The following is a 21,014-nucleotide window of genomic DNA, read 5'->3' as shown; positions in this document are numbered from 1 at the left end:
CTTCAATAAAGCAAAGAACCAATCTCTGCCTGCCCCTGCTCCAAATGCAGCTCGCTGCCTCCGCACAGCAGAGGCAATGCAGGCAGAAGGCTGCAGCCCGGTCTCCTGCAGGCAGGGTGAGGCAGGGAGAGAACCTCCATGGCACAAGAATTGCTGCCATGGGCTGCTACAGAAGTGGAGGGAAGATAAAACCTGTGTATAGGAAGCAGTAACAGTAATAATAAAAGTTAAATTATGCACATCTTTCCTGGAGTGAGGAGCTTACAGAAACAATACCAACTGAGAGCTGGGGTGCCTGTGTCAACTAGCTTCCCTTCTGCCTAAGTTATTATGAAAAATGACAGCAGCTGGAGTCAACAATAACTGGAAAATGCTTCCCAAGACCACTTTCCTTCCTTTTCTTTGGGCTCTGCAGGAATCAGGTTTGCAGGCACTACTTCCAGCCTGCTGTGGAAAGAACAGCAAGTTCCAGACTATAGAAATGCAGATCCGAGAAACAAAACAGGAAGGACAAATGAGGCAGCAGAGATGGAGTGAAGATGTTCTGTGAGCTGAGTGGTGTCCATCACAAGCTTTGCTTCTCAGAGTTCCCAGAGGTTTCCTCTCCTGCAGCTTCCTGCTATTAAGTGAATGCATATGGACTTCTATCATGGTCTGATCCAAGAACAGTCATGTGGATAACCAAAGAAGGGTTTATTCCCCATTCCTTCAATAGCCACATCTAGGAGGGAAGAATGCTTTTTTCCTTTCTGTTTGTGAGACTGTCTGCTCTGGCACTAAGGAAATCCCATAACTGTTCATACACGTGTATTCCATGAAGTTACACAAATGTATTTCAAGCTGATTACAACAGCACAGCCAACAGGCTGCAGAATGAGTCCAAACCCCATCCTGCAGAGTTTGTAACAGCTGGGGCCCAGGTTTCCATACTCCACAGCATGCCAAGATAACAGCTTCTGCAAATGACAGCTCACATTCATCTCCAAGCTGTGGAGCTGCCCCCATCTTTCTGCCAAGCATTCGTTCTGAAAGTGAGAGAAGAGAGGCAGAAAGGAGGAGGTGGCACTGCAAGGAAAGACAGAGAAAAGACAAACAGGAGAGTGGGTGAACGTAGAAGGAGATTGAGAAAAGAGAGGAATAGATGCCAGCATGCTGACTTTGTCATTGTGGAGATTAGTGGATTTGTGCTTGATCCTTTTAACCTCCCCATCACTTACAAATGAAGACAAAGAGGAGACAAAGATGAGGGATGGAATAACTCCAGCAGTGCAGGGAAGGGGAGGGTGTGCTGCAAAAACTGCCTCCCCAGTGCTCTTCAGCAACCTGCAGGTCATTACTGCTCCCCCGTTTCCTGGACTGGTACCCTACCTGCTTTTGTAGCCAGTTAGCTAAGCTAATGAACAAAGTCCCATTAGGCAAGCGGAACAGCAGTTCCTGTGAAAGCACCACAGCACTGGAGCAAAGCACCATAATGTTCTGGTGGGATCAGCAAAGTGCATAATTAGTCAGGCAGGGAGATGAGCTCCTGTTCTGTCATCTGCCTCTCTAGCTGACATGTGTATGATGCTGATACCGGAAGGAAGAGCTGCAAAAAGACATGTACAAAGCAGTGCTGTCCCTGGGGGCCATCACTGAGCTCAAGGCATCACTTCCCATACATTGCAGCTTTCTTATGAGTGCTGAAAAACGCAGTGAGAACTCGGAAGATTTGCGAGAGCAGGAGTTGGAGGACAACATTGTCTCTCGCCACTGATCACATTACATTCAAGGGGTAGAAATTTTGGTTACGATCACAGGGGCACCTCTCCCAAACCGTCACCACTCCATCTATGAGGAAGTGTGAAGAACAGAGCTTCCAGCTCCCAGCCAGACCGCAGCTAACCACGCTCTGCCATAAAGCACTGTTGCAGCCTCCCCACCACGTACTGCCAGCAGAAGGTTAAATGCCACGCCAGGCAGAGGAGCAACACAAAGATTTCAGTGCACCTACACAAATCTGTCAGGCATGCCTGGACCACAGGCTTGCATCCTCAAAGGAAGCCAGCAGCTTGCCAACGCAGAGCTTGCCAGGTGAGCAGCAGAAGGGATATTCCTGCTACAAAAGGCTTTGCCATGTGCCCTTTATGTCTGATCTTTGTTTATTGCTCTGTGCTAGGATTCTGCACACAAATTTAGCTCCACACTGCCAGGGATGTGCTCACTCTCTGTTCAAACAAAGGGACATCAGATGCTGTTGAAAATACTGAAGTTGCTGAAGAAGAGGCATTATCTGGTGCTACTCATAAACCTGGGGAGGGAATATTTATTGCAGGGAAGATCATGGAGACGTAGGATAATTCATGTTGCAAGGACCCTCAACACACCTTCCTGACAGAACTCGTACGTGGTCTGGTAATAGCAAGCACTCTGCTTTTGCTTCTTACATATCCATTTTATGTAATAAAAATTTAAGTAATAAAAGTAAAAACAGATCTGATAGGTCAAAACAAACCAAAAAAGGACTCTGCGCTATGGCCATGCATTTTGTGGCAGTCTCCCCACCCATGAGAAGCAAGAGAGAGTCTGACGGGTACCTTCTCCCGTGACACTGACACAGGCAGGCAGAAATGTTCTTTACCTCGGAGGACAGTGAGCTTGGCATGGACAGTGACTTCCCCATGAGGGTTTTGAGCAACACACTCATAAATGTTCTCATCCCGGGGAGTCCGGAGCGGCTGGATCCTCAGAACAGCACCTGCACTTTCATCAAATTCAATTGTCTGGGGAACAAAAGGAAAGAAACATATACACATAGTAAGCGTCCTTGGCTTGCAAGCAGAAGGTTAAATTCTGCTTCTCAAGGAGGCACCGACACATTTACAAACACATACACCTGGAAACACACATCAGCTGTCCCTCAGTGCCCAGCATACAGCCAGCACGGCCAGCTTCTCTCTGCTGACCTGAAGGAGCCAGGGAACTGCCACACCAAACCCATCCCTGACTTCTGGCACACCAAAACTGCTGTGTGTATCTCAGATGCTCTCACCAGGTGATGGTGTGTGGGGTGGGTTCAGAACACAACTGTGATGAAGCAGGGGGAAATGCGCCGAGAGAAACAGAAAAAGAAAAAAGAATCTTTGCCTCATTCTTCCATCTGCGTAGGCAGCTAACCCCACAAAGCTCTTCTGAGCACACAGCTGCCTGGCAGGACAGGGTCCCACAGCACATTCTGTAGGATGACCTCCAAGTTCTTGTTACTCTGGTCATTTCTATCCAAATTATTTCCATCTAAGCAGTGCCAGCAACTGTGTTGTTTACTTCAGGCTGTTCCAGAGTTAAAATAATGAGTCATGGATGAATATGGAAGGTGCATTTGTGGAGCCCAAGAAGTACCAGCTTGTAGCTGGAGTTTCTTAGGGCAGGGAGAAAGCAGCTTCATGTTATATCTGAGGAGGGAAAAACTAAACAACCAACCAACAAAGCAAAAGAAAAAACAACAATAACAAAAAACCCCACAAACTCTGTTGCTTCGGAACAATCTCAGTTGTTAACACAGCCAAGAGCTTGTACTTCATTCTTACTGCTGTTAAAACTCCTCCTCTTCCAAATCTCCCTTTATTATCAGGCCTCAGAACGACCACAGAGGAGCACTAGCTGCTTTCTGTCAGTCCCTGTCTACATACACATTGACTGGAAGGACGTCTCTTACCTCAAACCTCTGGGAGTTCACTTTCTTCCCTTTCTTGTTCCAGGTGACTCGTGGCTTCGGGTCTCCAGTTGCTTGGCATACAAAAGACGCCACCCCTCCCGACACACCAATTTGGTCCACAGGTTTTTTAATGAACACAGGGGGACCTTTTGAAACAAATAAAAACAAGAAGAAAATTCGTAATTGGCGCAAGGACAGACAAACTCCAATAAAGAATGTCTGTAATTAACAGCAGCATTATCGCTGCTGTTCTCGTATGATCCCAGATGAAATCCATCCTCTGGGCCTTCTGGGAAGGAGCAGTCCTTCCTTCCATTTTGCATATGAAGAACCTACATCACAAACCAATTAATGGCCTGATCCTACAACGAGATTTCAGTGGGATGAGTTGCAAAGCCTCTCTTACTTCTGAAGAGCGGACTTTTAAGCCATGTTGCACAAGTGAAGCTGATGCGTGAAGTCCATCTAAGGATCATCAGAAGAAGCTGAGCTGAAAACAGCTTCTACAAACACTGACAGCCAAAAGCTCCTCAACGACCCCTCATAACCAGCTGCCCAGAGGTGCAGCAAGGCCTGAGCCCACACACTCCATGCCTGGGGCTGCATTTCAGCCAGCCTGGGCCGAGGGAGGAGCGCCGCTCGTGCTTGCAGCAGCTCTCCCTCTCCCCCACCACACTGAGTCCCACCACATCCAACAGTCTGCAGCAGCACTTCTGCAAGGAGGGGGAAGGATGCTGGGACAGGCCTTCCGACCCAGGAAGGTGTCTGGGACCTTCTGATGGGAAGAATACGAGGCCAGAAGTGTCTGTGCAGAGCCCATATTGCCCCTGTCTGTTGGAGATCCCCTTCCGTACTCTAACCTGTTTCCTGGCACAGCTTTCTCTCATCTAGTTAGTTTAAAATTTATTGAAAAATTTCAATCACGAGGCCGCAGCTGTGTTCAAATAAAATCACTCAGATCATAAAGTTGCCGTCTGTTATTCTTGAGAAAAGCAGACCATGTGACTGTGAAATCTGTGTGTTTATATGTAGATACTCAGGGTCCATAAAACAAGATGTAAATGGCCGACTGAGGAACTTACAAAGAGGGCAAAGAGAGCAGGGCCCTCCAGGGGTTGAAAGACAAAAGGAAGCATTCCCCCTTCCCTGCCCTGGTGTGGCCAGGAGTATATAAATAAAAGCCCCCGAGCGAGCTCATGTGATGCAATCAAGCATTTGTTTCCATGCTGGAGATAAATACAGTTTGCTGGAGCTGTTTATGTCCCATCGAATGTACGCAGTGCTGTGCACAAAGCACTGGATGTATAAATACCCAGATCTATATTTAGAGGTCAGAATATATTTGCAACGCTACTGCTAAAGGTTATCAAGCAAATCCCACCGGAGGCACCGGGCATTTGGGAGTTTGTCTTCCACCCAAGAATGGCAAAACCAAACTCTGCTTCAGGCTCCATCTGCCTGAACCCAACTTCCTCCCTCCATTCTACGTTCAGAATCTGATGAGTTTGCAGAGGTCAGATCTGAAGGCACAGCCAAGGTCATCCAGGGCTTAAGAGCATTTTATTGACATAAGCTCACTTCCTAAAACGAAAGCCCCTAACAATCTTTAATGTTATGTATACACTGATATGGGTGCAAGCAGTACGATAAGAGCACAAATAAGGACAAATAAAGTTCTATTTTCATCCTGAAGAAGGTGGAAGTGCTCCAAATGGAGAATGAAGTGGAGCCATAGCTCAGCATTCCTTGTTAGGAGCTCAGTTGACTCCCGGGGTGCTAAAGGTAAGCTGACCTGCTCTTCTGAGACCGCTGCGATGCTGCGCTGCCTATGATAAGCTCGCTCAGAGAGAGTGAGAAACAAAGGAAAAGAAACCAAACACAAATCCCTACCAAAGCATCCATTCGATTTTGCTACTCACTTGGAAAATCAGTGAAAATCGAAGCTAAGTTATTGTTTTTAAAACTGCCCAAATCTCTGAGCTCCAGACTTTGATTCTCGCCTCTCCCCCTGACAGATCAACCGCAGTGCTCTCCACCTATGCATCTCATCACTGCACCACTTGTCACTGCAGCCCACGCCAACCGCAGAACAGCCCTCTCCTCTCTGGAAAAGAGAAAGCCAGGCTACCACAGGCAAGGTGGTGATGATATAAAGCTGAAACAGATTCCTATGTGCTGCGTAGGACTGCTACAGCTCTGCCATTCCAGGTCCGGCCTGCAGTGAAACATGTAGTTAGAATTCCTGCTTCTGCTCTGCAAGCAGCTCTGACAGCCTCCCAAAGCAGGAACAGGGCGTCCCTGCATCCCTGAGCGCTGCCCAAGGCACCGCCACGCAGACAGCTGATGAGACCACCAGCTCACCCTCATGGCAGATGACCTCCGGTTGGCTTTGCTTTCCAAAGCGCAATCCTGCGGACACAGCGGGTCTCAGAAGGGACATGACACACATCTGGGGACGGAATTTTGTGAATTCTCACGCAGAGTTTGAGGAGAAGCTATGAGATGCTAAAGGTGGGGTCTCTTGTCATCCCTGAGGAGCGCACACAGTGGAATGTGGCACGGCATCAGGCCGCGTGCCTCGCACACCAGGGCAGCTCTCCTCACAGGAGAGGAATCTGCTGCCTCACCTCTCCTTCCTTCATGCCTTCGTTCCACCACCGCAGAACATGTTCTTCAAATGCAGTCGTGTAAAAGGAAAACATCTCCTGCTAATGATACACAGACGCCAAAGCAGTCTGAGGAACTCTACAGCAAGGAGGGGACATCTCACCCTTTAAACCTAAACGTCCCTTGGGAACTGCTGCCATGGTGAATGTCAGGTGGTGGATGAGCAGGGGGACAGTGCAGTCAACATACACCCACCTGAAACACCAAGACGGCAAAGGCAGAGGAAGGGAAGGGGAACCTGGAAGTGCTCTGAGCGCTGGGAAAGAGGCAGAAACACAAAGAGGTTGAACATAACTGAGCCAACTACCGCGGGGGAGAAAAAATGGTGCAGTTTGAACCTGCTGACCCTTCTCCCTGCTGGCCTCCAGGCAGGCCTGGCTGCTCCTCCTGTTGCTGGGCTATGGAGGGACAAGGAGGCTGGGGATGCCTTTAGCCCCAGGGACTACGCCATGGGGTGAGAGCAGCTTTCTCCGCGGTCCTCCAGTACACTCCAATTAGGAGTCACTGCCTGGAGGGCTGAAGGGAGAACTCACAGCAGCGTGGCTGATGGAACAAAGCGCCGGCAGCAGAGAGGGCTGTGTAAAACCAGCACAGCCACCACCAGCCCTGCAGGAATGCCAGCCCTCAGCCACCCCAAAAGCAGGACAGCAGGAGACAGGGCACAGTGGGGAAATATTGACTTCCCTGGGTTTTTCTGTGACAAAATTGATTCTCAAAGCACTTCACGTCAGCTTTCCAGATCAATACTCAAACATCCTCCCAACCATCCTGAGCTCAAATGCCTCTGGCGCTGGCTCAGGGAATCTGGGCTGATGTGAGACAGCAAAACTGACCTCAGTGCTCATCACCCCACTGCCACAGCCCCCCACACTGCTTCTGCGAAAGCACCTCGACATTGGATGGCAAATAAAGACAAACCACTCATTCTTTTGTCTGGCCCCAACACACAGAACAGCAGGAGCCTGGCTGAAAGGGTCCCTCGCGCACAGCAGCAGCAATCCATGGAGAAAAAAGAAAGCCAGTTACAAAACACTTATTTTAGACGGTTTTGCTTCCAATTTCAGTGTCCCTGGTGCAGCACTGGTGGACACCCACACACCAGTCCCAATGACCCAAGGCTGTACCGGAGACTGCCAAGGAAAGAAGGCAAAAGCAAAAGCAAAGCCAGTAAACCATTTTCTTTTCACTAGCTGGCTTACCACAGCCCTCCCCAATACACAAGGCCATGCCATTCTGCCTGCCATTCCCAGTCAATTTGCAGCAACGCGGTGCTGAGCTGCTCGCTGTGAGAGCATGCCTGCACCACCAAAGATCTGGGGTACATTAGGCAGTGTCATCCTTTACCCCAGCTCAATAATACTCAACAGATCAGAAAACATCATTTCTTTGTGCACGTACGTATACAACATTATACACACACACAAACATCCGTACTTCTGCCTTTTACAAGGGTAAAAGATGAGGCCGTTAGGCCCCTTACAGTCAGTGTCATTTAGCCGTTAGCGTCAGCACACCCCGACCTGCTCTCCCAGGCTCCAGATGATTCCCACAGTCAGGATCCAGATCTCCTGCTCTGACGCACATTCGCTGACCTTGGGCTCCCACCCCTCTGGCACCTCCATCTACTACCCGCCGTGCAGTGACAGCCCTCATTCCTCACACCTGCCTGCCTGCGTCCAGACACGGTGAGCAATGTGGAGTGAAGGAGGGTCTCAGCACAGATCTGCTCAGCACTCAGCACCACAGATGGGCCTGCATGCAGCTATAGCCTCTATATACCATAACACAAACAAAATAGCCAGGAAAATTCACTTGCAGCAGAACCCGGAGACCTTCTCCCACGTGCATTTCTTGGTGGGATAAATAAAAAGCAAAAACCAGACAAAAGCTTTGCAATCTCTGAACAACCAGATGACGTCAGCCGACAGGAGGACATCTCACCTTTCTGACTTCAGAGTAGCCAAACCAGCCTCCGGTTCTCAGAAGGAACTCCATGGGGCTTTCTCTGGCACGCAGAGAGTTAAGTTCTCTTCTCCCCCCACCTCTCCTCTGGTTTTGGGGCTGAAACTTTCTGCTGATCTAGTGAAACTCCATCTCCATTCCACAGAACTGCTGACAGGCTCACAATCCGAGCAGGAGGACGAGGAGCTGCCCCACCTGCAGCGCCGGACGGCCCGCTTTCATCTGCCCCTCGAACAACCTCTCGGGCCACACGTGAGGTGGGCACAGCTCTGCACCGAGCGGCTGCTCGCTGCTTCAGGAAATGTTGACACACGTGTGCTGCTGCGGTCTGCCTGCATGCGGCAGATGCATGCCCTGCGCCCCAGGGATCAGCATGGGAGTGCCGAGCAGCTGCGGACAGCCGGGGGGACTGAGGAGCAGAGGAACGGTTTGTCACAATGGAGCAAACGAGGGGAGCAGGAGGGAGAAGCAAAGCCACAGACACGCTTGTGGGGGAAAGGAGAGAAGAGATCAACGGGGAGAATGCAAGAGGAATGGCGCAATATGGAGAAAAGGGAGGTGCTCAAAGCAAGGAAGTGAGGATTAGACAGAGGAGACAAACCACGGAGCAGATGAAAACAGGAGAGAGCAGCCAAATTTCAGACAGATGGAGAGTGGGGAGCAAGAATGCGATGTTTGGAAAGGGTACACATTTCACAGCAACAGCATCAGAGCGCGGGGGAGCTTGTGAGAGGGGCAGGGAAGAGAAAGATGGCTCCAGGATTTGCATCTGTCATCACGAGAAGAGCGAGAGCTGCAAATGGGAGCAGGACAGGAGCAGGCCGTGGCGAGGGTCTCTATGGGGAGACTGAGGGAGACTGAAAGCAGGTCCTGGGGAGGTCCTGCAGAGACTCTGGTCCCCTTGAAACCTGAGGTTTTACTGACAGGTTCTGCTGCTTTTTTCTTTCTTCCCTCAGGGCCATTTCTCAGCGCCTCACAAATAAAATTAAAATTAAGGTTTTCTGACAGAACAAACAAACAGGGAGTGAATTATACTCCATTTCCCCGTCAATAACTTCTCCCCAACCCAGTCGCCTTATCATCATAAAAAGTCCATTAAGCAGTAATTGGGAAGGCAGTAGAATGCGAGGCTGGTCCATGACACAGAAGCATGCTCGCTCCCCAACTGGCCTTTTCTGGGAAGGCAGACAGGATAATTATAGGCTTCAGACAGAGACTTCCTCTTACTGTCAGCAGCTCCTGGCTCCCTTCAGGGAGATGGGACTGGCAAGGTTGGGGAATGGAGGGTAAAAAAAGATAGAGGATGTTTTTTTGGAAGTGAAATACTTCCACCTTGCTACTCCCCTGGTGCTGATCCATCAGAGTCCTTCCCTGACTCAGAAAGTCTGGGCTGCACACAAGGCTTTCCCACTGCCAGAAAAGTGGGAATGTCACTTGAAAAGTTTCCCCTTTCCCTACCCTGAATGCCCACAGAGCAAGGAGGACAGCAGAGAAAGACAGAACCCTGGATGGGATTTAGGAGAAGCAGAAAATAGGTGAAAAAGAGCAAGAACTCATTTCATGCACAACTACATGGGCTGGCCAACACCCAGTGCCCTCCTCTCCACTCCTGCCCATGCTGCCAGCTCCCTCCTCTCCCTGCATCCAGGATGAGGCTGCAGACCCCTCACAGCTCAGACCATGCCACGCTGCTCTTGCCGGAAGCCTTACCATTTTGGGGGATTGGTACATCCATACGGCTCCTATTTGCAATGCATTCAGATACAGACCTTTCAGAAGAGGAGGTACAAGCCTGCAGCAGAGGAGGCAGGATGAGTCGGAGGCTACCAAAATCTATTCCTAGTTCTGACACCCAAGGTGAGAAAAAACACATCATCCTGCTGGCTAGAGGAAGGCAGAATCCTTCCTTCTGGTCTATTTAAAATGCTAGTTTTCAAGAATGGGACTGTGCCTTATCGCCTAGGAACAGCAGCTAGTAACCAAGTCACCCCATTTCAGCAGGACTTCTTCACACCACATCCACGTGCATGGAAAGGATTCTCTACCTGCTTCCTGCCTGCACTCAGCACAGAGCTGCTTCACTCTCCCTCTCTGGGAGGGCCAAAGAAGCAAGTGGGTGGCAGTGCAGATGGATCTTTGTAGCATCTCTATCCAAGGCTCTTACTCACCCACTGGCACTACAACGCAATGCCAAGAAGAAGGAAGCTTCTCTCAATCAGCAAGAGCAGTGCTGTCATAGGGGATGGCAGCCCTGGGATCACTGCTGAGGGACCAGCAAGCACAGGAGCACACACAGCCTCAGCAACGTGGCAGGCCTGGGCCCTGGAGGTATGCAAGTGCTTTCAAATCAACTGTAACAACATCACATCCCATATTTGTCCACAGGTCCTATAACAAGGCATAATAACCCAGAGCAGAACAAGAAACCCAAGAAGCTATCCTGGCAACTTAATGAGGGCCCCTTGTCCATCACCATCACGACAGCAATCCCAGACTGTTTGCAATCAGAAGCTTAAGGTGGAGAGCTCTCCCTTGCCCTGCAATGCTGCTAGGACAGCTTCTCCAGCTGTGTCACCGGCATCAGCATCTCGGAAAGCTCGACTCACCCTCACCTCCAGGAGGCAGCCAGGAAGGCCTTGGCTGTCACACAGCTTCTGCTGCTCCGCTTGAATTACCAGAAGAGCCGGAGACTATGGGGGATACCAGAACATGACAAACCACCTCCCATGGCACATGCCTGAAAGAAGAGAAAGCTAAATACACAAGGATCCCAAGTCCTTGGGGATCGTGCCAGCTTAATTTAGCCCAGCAGAGGTCCTGATCTGCTGAAAAGTGACAGCAAAATCCGCAGCAATGGGGAAAACACACTGCTGCAAGCTGCTGCATCTCACGGCCTTTCAGGGGAAGTGCAGTGCCAGAAGCCCCAAGGATATGAGCAGAGAGGTCAACTCTGATCCCTGGTTTAGTGATATGACAAAGACTTCTGCAAAACATAAACACAAGGAGAGGCCCCTGGCCTTGCACAGCTTGCCCAGGAGGGCTGAAGAATGGTGCCCATCATGATCTGCTGGCTAATACAAGCACCGGGGGATGAAGGCACACCAGATAAATACAACATTGTCTGATAAAACTCTTTTCCTCGTGTAAATAAAAGCTATCTCGCTTCCACTTCCTTTCCATAAGCAGTTTATAGTTCCAACATATTAGCTGTTGTTTTGGTAATATTTTGAAGCATGTATTCCCCAGAAATGTAAGCAGTGTTTCTTTCTTTCAGGCAAGAGAGGAAGTCTCCTCACCTGCAGGAAAAGGACAAAGCGCAATTCCTGGAGCACAGGATTTGGGATGTTTTCAAAAGCTTGTTATCTCATTCCCACCCAGCCTCTGGTAACAGACTTCAGCCCATATTTTCTAAGAAACATAAGGAAATTATGGACACACAAGCTTGAAACACCTTATTCCACATCTTAACAGCACACTGTGAGCTTGAATCGCTCATCAGTATTGAGCCTGGGATGTGAAGGGAGCTCAAGAATGGGAGATTCTGAAAACAAAACCCAATAAAGCCATGACTAATGGCTGAAACATGTAAGAATCACAAACTTTGGCTCCTACCATGAGTTATTACAATTTCTGTTTCAATCACAAAATAACCCTTCAGATTTGTACACATCAACACACGGGAAGAAAAAAGGGAGACTCCAACAACAGCGCTGAGAAACAACAACAGCATAGAGCTGATGGATTCCAGGACAGGTCAGCCAGAAAAACATGAAAGAGAGAGATGGAAACATGGAAAAGCTGCAACAAGGAACCCTTAAAGTCCTCTGTCAATGACAGTGGTTGAGGAAGGGGAGCTTGTTTCCAGCAGGACACCTCTCTGTCCATCTGATTCCTGCCAGGAGATGCAAGGAACGGCACCAGGCAGAAAACGCTCAGGGGAAGGCTGTGATTGGAATTACCCACCGTTAGCAGCTCACCCACAGAAAGAGGAGCATCACAGCCTTCACAACGAAGGAAGGACACAGACAGCTCTCAAACCAAGCAGGCTGCATCCTGCAGACAGGAAAAGCAGCCGGAAGGGTGGCGATGCGAGAGGGATCTCCAACAGCAGGATGGGAAAATCCCACACCGGGCCTTTTAGAAACTCACTGCACAAATCCAAAGCAGGTTAAGGATTCCAAAGGATACCCTGCCTAATTTATGAATAAATCCACAAATTCTGACGGAGGTGAGGGAGGAAGAGGACGCAGTCAAACTAATTTGACTTTATTAATTAAAAAAACCACCAAGTTTCATCACCCCGACACTCTTCAGAGGTCGTATGAGCGTGGAGGGGAGTTATGCTCATTAATTATGCAGAAAATGCAAAACTATCATCCTCTGAATGAGTTTAAAATAAGGAGAAACCCTTTCAGGATGGGGAGAAATTACTCCCCAAGGCAGCTGAAATTTCTCTTGCAACTTCAAAGGCCAATAAATTATTCAAATTGCTCGCGCCACTCCACGCGCTCTCTCTCTCTCTCTCCCCTTCTCAATTTTATGCTCCTGACTCAATTAAGGTTTGGAGGACTTCGGAGAAACTTTGTGGAATGCTGAACCCGTTGCTGCTCCTATTTCTTTCTTTCTTTTTTAAAGCTTTACTTTTCCTCTCGGCCTCAAAAGGAAACAGGCATTATTTTATGCGTTCCAGATGAAACAAGCGTGGCGTTGGTTTAAACCCAGCTTGTAAGAAAGTGCCAATGCTTTGTGCCTGCATTAAGTGTGAAGGGACATGCTGAAAATCCTCTGCACAACGGCACTATGAAAACAAGGAGGTCAGTCCATATTCCTTCATGTCAACTGCTTGAATCACTGAGATGTCACCTTTCAGAGTCTTAGCAGTGGATGTTCCAGCATGTTTTTATAATGCCCTTTCCCAGCACGTCTGGGTTAGCAGAGATCTCCTCCCAGCTGCTCCACTCCGCTGTGCCCTCGGATGGGGCAGGCGGTGGTTCTGCAACCATTCAGCACTGCTGAACCACAAACCAACGCCAGAACTGAGGACACCAGACAAAACCACGGCAACGGAAATTCCTGCTCAAGAATACCCAGATGTGCAAAAAGAGGGAAGGAGGGTCGAGGAGGTGCAGCCACCGACAGGATGCTCCTGACTGCTTCAGCTCCTCCATGTGCAGCAGATGGCATAAAATCTGACTGCTTTCATGAACCTCAACATCCTCCAGAATTCAAGGCAGCTGCACTGCAGGAGCACCGTAGCTGCCTCAGGTGGGCACTGGGACCAACTGCGCTGCAAAAGAACATCTTTGACTGGGGGGGAGTGGCACGAAGTAAATAAAACTGTTCTTTGGAGACTGTCTTGCAGGCCAATTTGAGCCCAGATTCCATCCCACGCACACCAAAGAACGACATTCCTCTCATTGGGTGTCCTTGAAAAGCGCTCTGCTTTGCCTTCTAAGAATAACACTGAGCTTGCCAGGCCACAGAAAGCTGGGAATACTCTCACAGATTCTCTTCAGTGACCCAGAAGACTCGCATCTAGATGGTCTTGAACAGACACGAGCACACAGACCGCTCCAAACAGCCAATGTGACCCAGTGAGACAGCAAAGCTGCCATCCTTCCCGGCAGCACATGTGAGAAGCGCCTGGGTGAAAAGCACACCCAGAGGGCAAGGTCAGAGAGAAACAGGCACTACCTTCCTGGAGAGGTCTGGTGCAGATGAAAAGCCCTGGCTTTTGGCACGCTGGTATGGTGAAGATAGACATTTTCTCCATCACAAACACCTTGCAGATGAGATTTTCACACAACAAACAGATGCTCTTTTCCCCTGCCTGAGGCATCCAATGAAGCTGAGAAGCAAGAACCTCTAGCAGGGAAAGCTCCTTCACCAGGAGACACCCATGGCTGCATCCCAAACAGCCTTGGCTGCTCTGTCCCCAGGTGCACCTCGGCTGAGATTAATGTAATCAGTGTCTGCAGAATGGGGCACAGCTGGGACCCAGGAGGTGACATCCCCCTGCCCCCAAGGAAGCTCTTTCAAAAGATGATTTACTTCCACTCCTGGTCCTGTAGGAACAAAAACTTCCCAATTTAAGTTACCTAAAAAAAAAAAAGAATGAAAATGACATCACTCGATCCAGGCAGGCAAGGTTTAATTTAATCAGGCACTTAAACAAGGTGACACAGAAGCTCAATTCGGTGTCCTTGAGTGGGATGACAACTAGTCCAGAACCCTGAGCAACCGCAGGCTGGATCGCAGCTGGCAGACGGAGAAGGCAGCAAAGGAAAGGACACAAGGAGTCCCCTCAGCTACAAAGGAACACAAGCAGCAAGTGGGGCAGGAGAGGGAAGTGGGGTCACTGCATCCCAGGAGGGCACAGCTCAGAGCCCTCTTCTGCAGGAGCAATGCTCAGAGTCCTGCCTGCACCCCTGAGGTGAAAGGGCCATTCTGCAGCAACTGCCCAGCTCCACAGCGGGGCTGCAGCCTCACGAATGCAAACTCTGCCACAAGTGCTTGCGGGGCAGCTCAGCTGCACCACACTGTGCCACCTTCCATCTCCATGGACAGCACTGCTGCTTCGCCATCAGTCAGGCTTAGGCTGAGATGGAGCAGCTCTCACACAAAGCAGAGGAACATTACCTTCCTGCTGTCGCCATCTCAACGTGTCCATCAAGCCCTAAGACAGAACCTCCTCGATTTTTACAGCCATCTGACATCGACAGCTGCTGTTCTGGACAACAGCAGACAAAGCCATGACTTCCAGAACCCAGGAGATACAACGCAGAGGAAAGGAATCACTCCTGTGAGGAAGGGGAGCTGAACACTGAGCACAGCTCTGCACCTCTGCTTGTTGTTCCCAACACACAGCACAGCCCAAACTGGGCCGTGTGGGCTCCTCTCCATCCCTCTGCACGTGTTCTCTGTCCTCGTGTTCTCTGTCCTCGTGTTCTCTGTCCCCACTACAGCCCCATGTGCAGAGCAGCCCCTGCTGCCATCTGCTGCCAGCTGCACACTGCAGCCCCCACGCACGCGCCCGGCGTGAATTACTGCGCTCTCCAAATTAACGATGGAACAAGGGCAATTAAAAGGGAAGAAAGTCAGGGGAATGCACCATAAAAGAGGCTTTATTCTTTTATTTTGTCAATTGCAATTTAGCTTTAATTATTTATGGTAATACTAGCTTGCTAGTAAGTGTTCTATAACATGATTTATAAAAGGAAGGAAACCTAAGTAATAAGTAACATTTGCTGCTGCATCTGCTATTAAATCTTTGCTGGGGCGGAGAGCACACACACCAGCCCTGTGTATGCAAAGTACCAATTAGCAAAGCACTACTGTAAAACGCAAAGCTTTAATCAATGGGAAAAATCCACTTGAAAACAGCGAGCATGCTGATTTCAGTTATAAAAATTACCACGTTTCTATACAGTAAGTGGCTTTTTATCTGCAATGGAGGAGCACTTACAGGGAGCGCTCGCTCCTGCGGGTGGCACGGGGGTACCTGACTGCCGCCTGGCCGAAGCAGGAGAGCAGCTTGTCCTGCTGCAGCCAGCAAGGCTGGGCTGGCTCTGCCTCCACAGCGCGTGATGCTGCACGGTGCTCCCTGCCCACTGCAGAGATCTGAGGATCAGGCAGGGTGCGTGGCCGGGACACAGACACTCTGGTTCTGCTTGTGAGCCAGGAACTGCACTCCAGCCTGGACCCACAGCCTGACCTCAGCTGTTTGGTTTTCTCTAAGCCCTCCAATGCACAGCCACATCAATCTGTAACAAAATGGTGACATTGCTCCGTCCAGGCAGGGCCCCCAGAGACAGCAACTCCCAGCTCTACAGCTGCCCTTGGCTGTATGGGAGAAACAATGGAAGCTTCTCAAGTAAGAACAGCATGCAAAAAGCAGTGTGGTTTGGTTTTTTAATTTAAATAGCAGTTTCCTTTAAATAGAATGTTCCAGCCATAGAAAGGTTTCAATCACTGACTAAGATCAATTAGCCCAGGAAGCAAGGGAAATATTTTAATGGCCCTTTGATTGCAGAGGCCACAGCTTCTCCGATGCTGCGCTGAACAGCAGGCAAGTTCAAGCCCCCAGCTTTGCAGCAGGGTGCTGAAGGGTACCGTAGGGAGCTATGGGGTGTTGTAGTAGAGTGCTGTGGTGTGCTACAGATGCTACAGTGAGTTATAGGGTGCTGTGGGGTGCTGCAAGCTACTGGGGACTTCCCACTTGCAACAGGAACTTCTACCGCAGTGGGAACACAGCTGGCATCTCCTAGCACTGCCCCAGGGGCTTTGTGACCCCAGCAGCCCCTCATGATGAACTGGAGCAGGAAATGGGGTCAGCATCGTGGCAAGCGCGACCGAATGGATGCTGGCCAAGAGATTAAGCAAGAGGCAGCGTGACAGAGCCCAGGGCCATCTGATGGGAGAGGCCATTGTCAGAACAGTGACAGCTCCTCATGCAGTCTCTGCAGTTGTGACAGACAAAGCTGTTTGCTGTTTATATTCCTCAGCAGGGAGCAGGGCAGACGAACTGGGATGCTGCCGCCCAGCCTGGCACAGAACTCAACAGCCCCTCTAAACATCATTGCTCAGAATCCAACGACACTGCAGAACTACAGAGAGAAGCCTGGCTGCTAGCAGCAGCAGCAGGGCCACACAACTGGTGCTGGACCAGCATCAGCCCCTCCTGAGGGTGCATTTCCACCAAAGATGCCCACAGCAGCCAGACAGCAAACCTCACCCTGCAGAGGATCGGGGCAGAAGATGTTGATTCCTTCCTGGGAAAACCCAGACAGCAAGGGCACACAGCAATGGTTTGGAGAAGCCCTGACTCTGCAGAGTGCCCACTTCCAGCACTGGGAACATAGGGCTTAGAGCACATTTAGGAAGGAAATGCCCAGTTCTCACAAGACAGCACAACAGATGAATCAGGGCTGTGCTCATATCAAGAGGCACTTGCTCACACATGAACTCCATCTGCGCCCACATAGCTGCATTGCTTGCTTAGAAAACAGAGGACAAAGCCATGTGCCCAGGAATGTCACAGCAAACAGAGCGGGACTGGGACCTCACAGCCCTGACACGGAGTGTTCACAAAGAGCCTCAACACCCAGCTGGGATCTGGACAAATGCTGCCACTCTCAGCAGGATCCCCACGGCCCCACAGCGCGCTGCTCCCAGTGCTGAGGGCAGGCAGCTCCAGATAAAGTCCTGTGGACAGATTAGGAACGGCAGCAGCGCCGTCTCAGGTGCAGAATGACGCAAAGCTACACACCAGCAAAGTGGCCCTATATCAAACTTACCTGAGTCTGGCTCACCTCCCAGGCATATAAAACGATCAGCACAAAAGGAAATATTATCTTTTTGCACACGTACATTTCTCTGCAAACGAAATTCCTGACTAAAGTAATGGCAAGCACATCTCTGCTCGCCTACTGCAAGGAGAAGAAAGCACTGCTCACCAAAATTTTCCAGCAACAAAAGGTCGAGGATCCCACTCAATCCCCAGTGACCGTGCCCTCTTCACAAACCCTGATAACCAAGTGATTACGGTAAAAGCTGTCAAGGGCTCTGCTGACCAGAGCAGCCCTCTCACCAGCTTCAAGCAGCTTTGCTGGGGAAGAAAAAAAAGTCATAATTCAATCAGCTTGGAAGAGTCTATTCCCCACTGATCCTGAGCGATCAGCCTTCATGTCGACATTACATTGAGTTGCTGAAGATTTTCTTTTTTTTTTCTTCCCCTTTTCGTTTTATCAAGCAAGAATTGAAAGGCAGCAAAGCTAAAAACTGTGTTAGAAGGGAACTGGTTCACTCGGGAGGAGAAACATAATGCTCTTTCTACAGACGCAATTTTGAATCCAGCCCTGGCTGGTAATGTGACAACGGTCACTGGTGTCTGAAGGATGCCTGGAAGGGAAGAGTCAGGGAGGACCATGGGGTGCACTGGGTGGGGATGGGGTTGGAGGAAGGCTCCAGACAGAGCTGCAGGCCGTTCCCTCCCTTTCTCCCTGGCTGTTGGGCAGTCCCAGCATCTGCCCCATACTCAAAGCAGGTGCCAGGGCCTGGCTGCCCTATGGGGTCTCAGGAACAACAGTGCAAAGCTAAAGATGCTGGAAAATTCGCAGGCATTGTCAAGTCCTAAGCAATTCCACGATGCTGAAATGTAGGGGCGATGTTTGCTGGCTCCAAGCCCTACAATCAGCTCTGCTGCCATCCACCATGGGAGGTGAACTACTGGTGAAGGAAAGGGGTGAGGTCATGGCAGAGCACTTACTTTCAGCTACGCAACCGATCAGCAGCACGGACAGGAGGCTCACGAGGGAGAGCAGCGCAGGCATCCCAGGGCTGGGAAGGATCCTCATCCTCTGTGTCGGCCTTCAGCCCCCCCCACGGCTCCGCTCACAGCACTCACAGCGCCCGCCCAGCGGCGTCAGCACCTGCAGGGGAGGAAGAGGAGAGCGTTGAGGAAGAGGAGCAGGGAGAGGAGCGGGGAGGAGCGCGGGGAGGCTGAGGGACCCGCAAGGAGGCACCATCGCCATCGCTGTGCCGGCACGGCCTGCGCTGGTCTTCCTGCCTCAGAGACAACAGCCAATTTCATAGAATCATTCAGGCTGGAAAAGACCCCTCTGGTCCCCAACCCACCCCCCATGTCCCCTGATCACAGTGCCCCCCGTCCCTCAGTGCCACATCTCCATGGGCAGCTGTGCAGTGCATTACACGCTTTGGGAGAATAAATTCTTCCTAACACTGAAACTGACCCCACAACCTCCCTAGGGAGCGATGAGGTCTCCCCCGAAAAGGTTTTGTGCAGGATGAACGCGTGCTGGGGCTCCGCAGGGCTCCCGGCTCAGCCACTGCCCTGCTCCGTGCCTCACTCCTCTAGCAGAGCAGTGACACAGTCTGGAGCCGGGCGTCCCACTGATGCTGATGGAGCAAAAGGCACAGAAGCAAATGGCCTCTGAAGACACACAGGAGATGCCGTGTTGCCCAATTCTGCTCTGGATGGGATGCAGCCCGGCTGCAGCAGCTCTGGCAGTGGCTCACGCAGAAGGCTCACTGCCGTGGAGGCAGCTCCAGCTTGTCCTGATCCCTTCACAAAGCTGGAATGGCATTAAGGAGGCGGCCCTTAGTGATGCTCCCTGTCCAGTCTGCCAACCCTTCGTGCTTTGCCCCAGAAGGGCTGAAAATACGAGGTGGGAGCCAATGAAAGCTGCAGCCACAGCCTCCTGGTGCTCTGCAGCCACTCTGCAGTCAGTACAGAGCTCAGCAAAGGGCCGCGCTCCCACATCTGTACCAAACCCTTTTGGCTCTCCATTACCCCGATTAAAAGTCAAACCCAGGGTTTGTCCACCTTTTGGAGCAAAGCCAGGTAGGAGAGATTGTACAGTGATGAAATGCCTTGAAAGGACTAAGGGGACAGCAAGGCTGCTGAAGCTTCCTGATGCACATCAGGGCATGAAACCATCAGGACAGGCAGCATGAAGGGGCATTTTAATCTTTTTCGGTCCCATTAACTCTTCAAGGCTGAACTGTAAAGAACTATAAGAGAAGTGAGGATAAACAAGAAGTTTCCATATGTACCCAGCCCTAAAGAGCAGCTTTGCAGAGAGCAGCTTTGGGTTTGCCCTTTGAGGATTACAAAGCTCTGCTGTGCACTCTGTGCTAGTCTGAGCCATCGTGCTTCAGTGCTGCCTTGTGAAAACAGCAGAAACACTCATACTCTACAAAATAGAAAAATCTGGATTAGACCACTGGGAACCTCTTCACATTTTTGTCTCAGAGGTGATCTGAGAAACAAGCAGAGGCTGCAGCCAGAATTAAGAGGGGCTCACAGGGTCCCAGAGTGCAGAATGATGTGCTGGGGTTCCTTTTGTGGCTGTCAGAGGCAAGCACAGACCAGGGACATTACAAATAGGTGTGACAGCCACTGCTAATTAAATTGGGGATGCAGTATCAGTGCCAGCACAACAACCAGAGCAAACTGCTGTCTGCCTGTTGGCTCTCCCTGCTCCCTGCTCAGTCACACAGCTCCCAGCTCCCATCAGTGAGGCTGCAGAGGGCAGCAATGGGAGCGCACGCCTCCTCCCAGCCCTCAGAGTTCTCTCTATTTCAAAAACACCAGGCCAGCCCAGTCAGCACTGCAGAAATTGTGTTCTTTACCAAAGCAAAGCCCAGTGCATCCCTCCCTGCCCACTGCATCCCACACATGCCACCAAACATCTCCCTGACCCCATCCACTCTCTGCATGTGGCATCAGCGACGCTCACAGCTCAGAGCAGACGCAGTGCTGCACTGCCCCAAGCTGAGTGCCCCAAACCACCAGCGATGGAGCTGAACGCCAGCACATCATGCAGACGTCTCCTGAGCCCAGCAGCTCCCCTTCCTGCATTCTGCATGGCTTTTCCTGCCACATAATGGGCTCCGATAGAAAAGGTCTGGTTAAAGGGACATGGCAACAGCTCCAAGATTAGAGAAGGAGATGCCAGAGGGTGACACTTCCGCTCCGGTGCTAATGTGCTTTCCGAGCCCTTGATGGAGACAGAAAGTGCTGGCAGAGATATTAGGACACGTCAACCTCAATCCAGCAACTCATCCTTCAGAGCAGGTACAGCACCGGCTGTCCCCTCAGCATTGGGATTTTCGGGACGGCGGGATGAGTGTCCACCCAGCTGCTCTGCAGGGATTGAGGGGCTGGAACGCT

The 21,014-nt window shown here is 50.6% G+C and overlaps 1 protein-coding gene across 7 annotated transcripts in view; it reads right to left on the bottom strand.

Annotated features, from left to right (window-relative positions):
• Positions 1-18,748, bottom strand: part of PTPRS (protein tyrosine phosphatase receptor type S) — an 88,316-nt gene extending 69,568 nt beyond the window's left edge. For 4 of the 7 annotated variants that reach the window (XM_042835599.1, XM_042835601.1, XM_042835600.1 and 1 more), the window contains exons 1-3: positions 18,588-18,748; positions 3,692-3,837; positions 2,618-2,759 (exon numbers count right to left, since the gene is read on the bottom strand). In XM_042835599.1, coding sequence (XP_042691533.1) covers positions 2,618-2,759; positions 3,692-3,837; positions 18,588-18,675 — 376 coding nt within the window. In that variant the 5' untranslated portion in view covers positions 18,676-18,748. The remainder of the gene's footprint in view (positions 1-2,617; positions 2,760-3,691; positions 3,838-18,587) is intronic. The other 3 variants (XM_042835603.1, XM_042835605.1, XM_042835604.1) reach the window with 1 other exon arrangement.
• Between the last annotated feature and the right edge of the window lie 2,266 nt (positions 18,749-21,014).

The sequence above is a fragment of the Centrocercus urophasianus genome, unplaced genomic scaffold (assembly GCF_019232065.1).
Source record: "Centrocercus urophasianus isolate 14NV4802_14NV808 unplaced genomic scaffold, USGS_Curo_1.0 seq_54, whole genome shotgun sequence".
NCBI lineage: Eukaryota > Metazoa > Chordata > Aves > Galliformes > Phasianidae > Centrocercus > Centrocercus urophasianus.
Note: the sequence above shows the minus strand (reverse complement) of the source record. Positions and strands in the feature narration are given on the sequence as shown.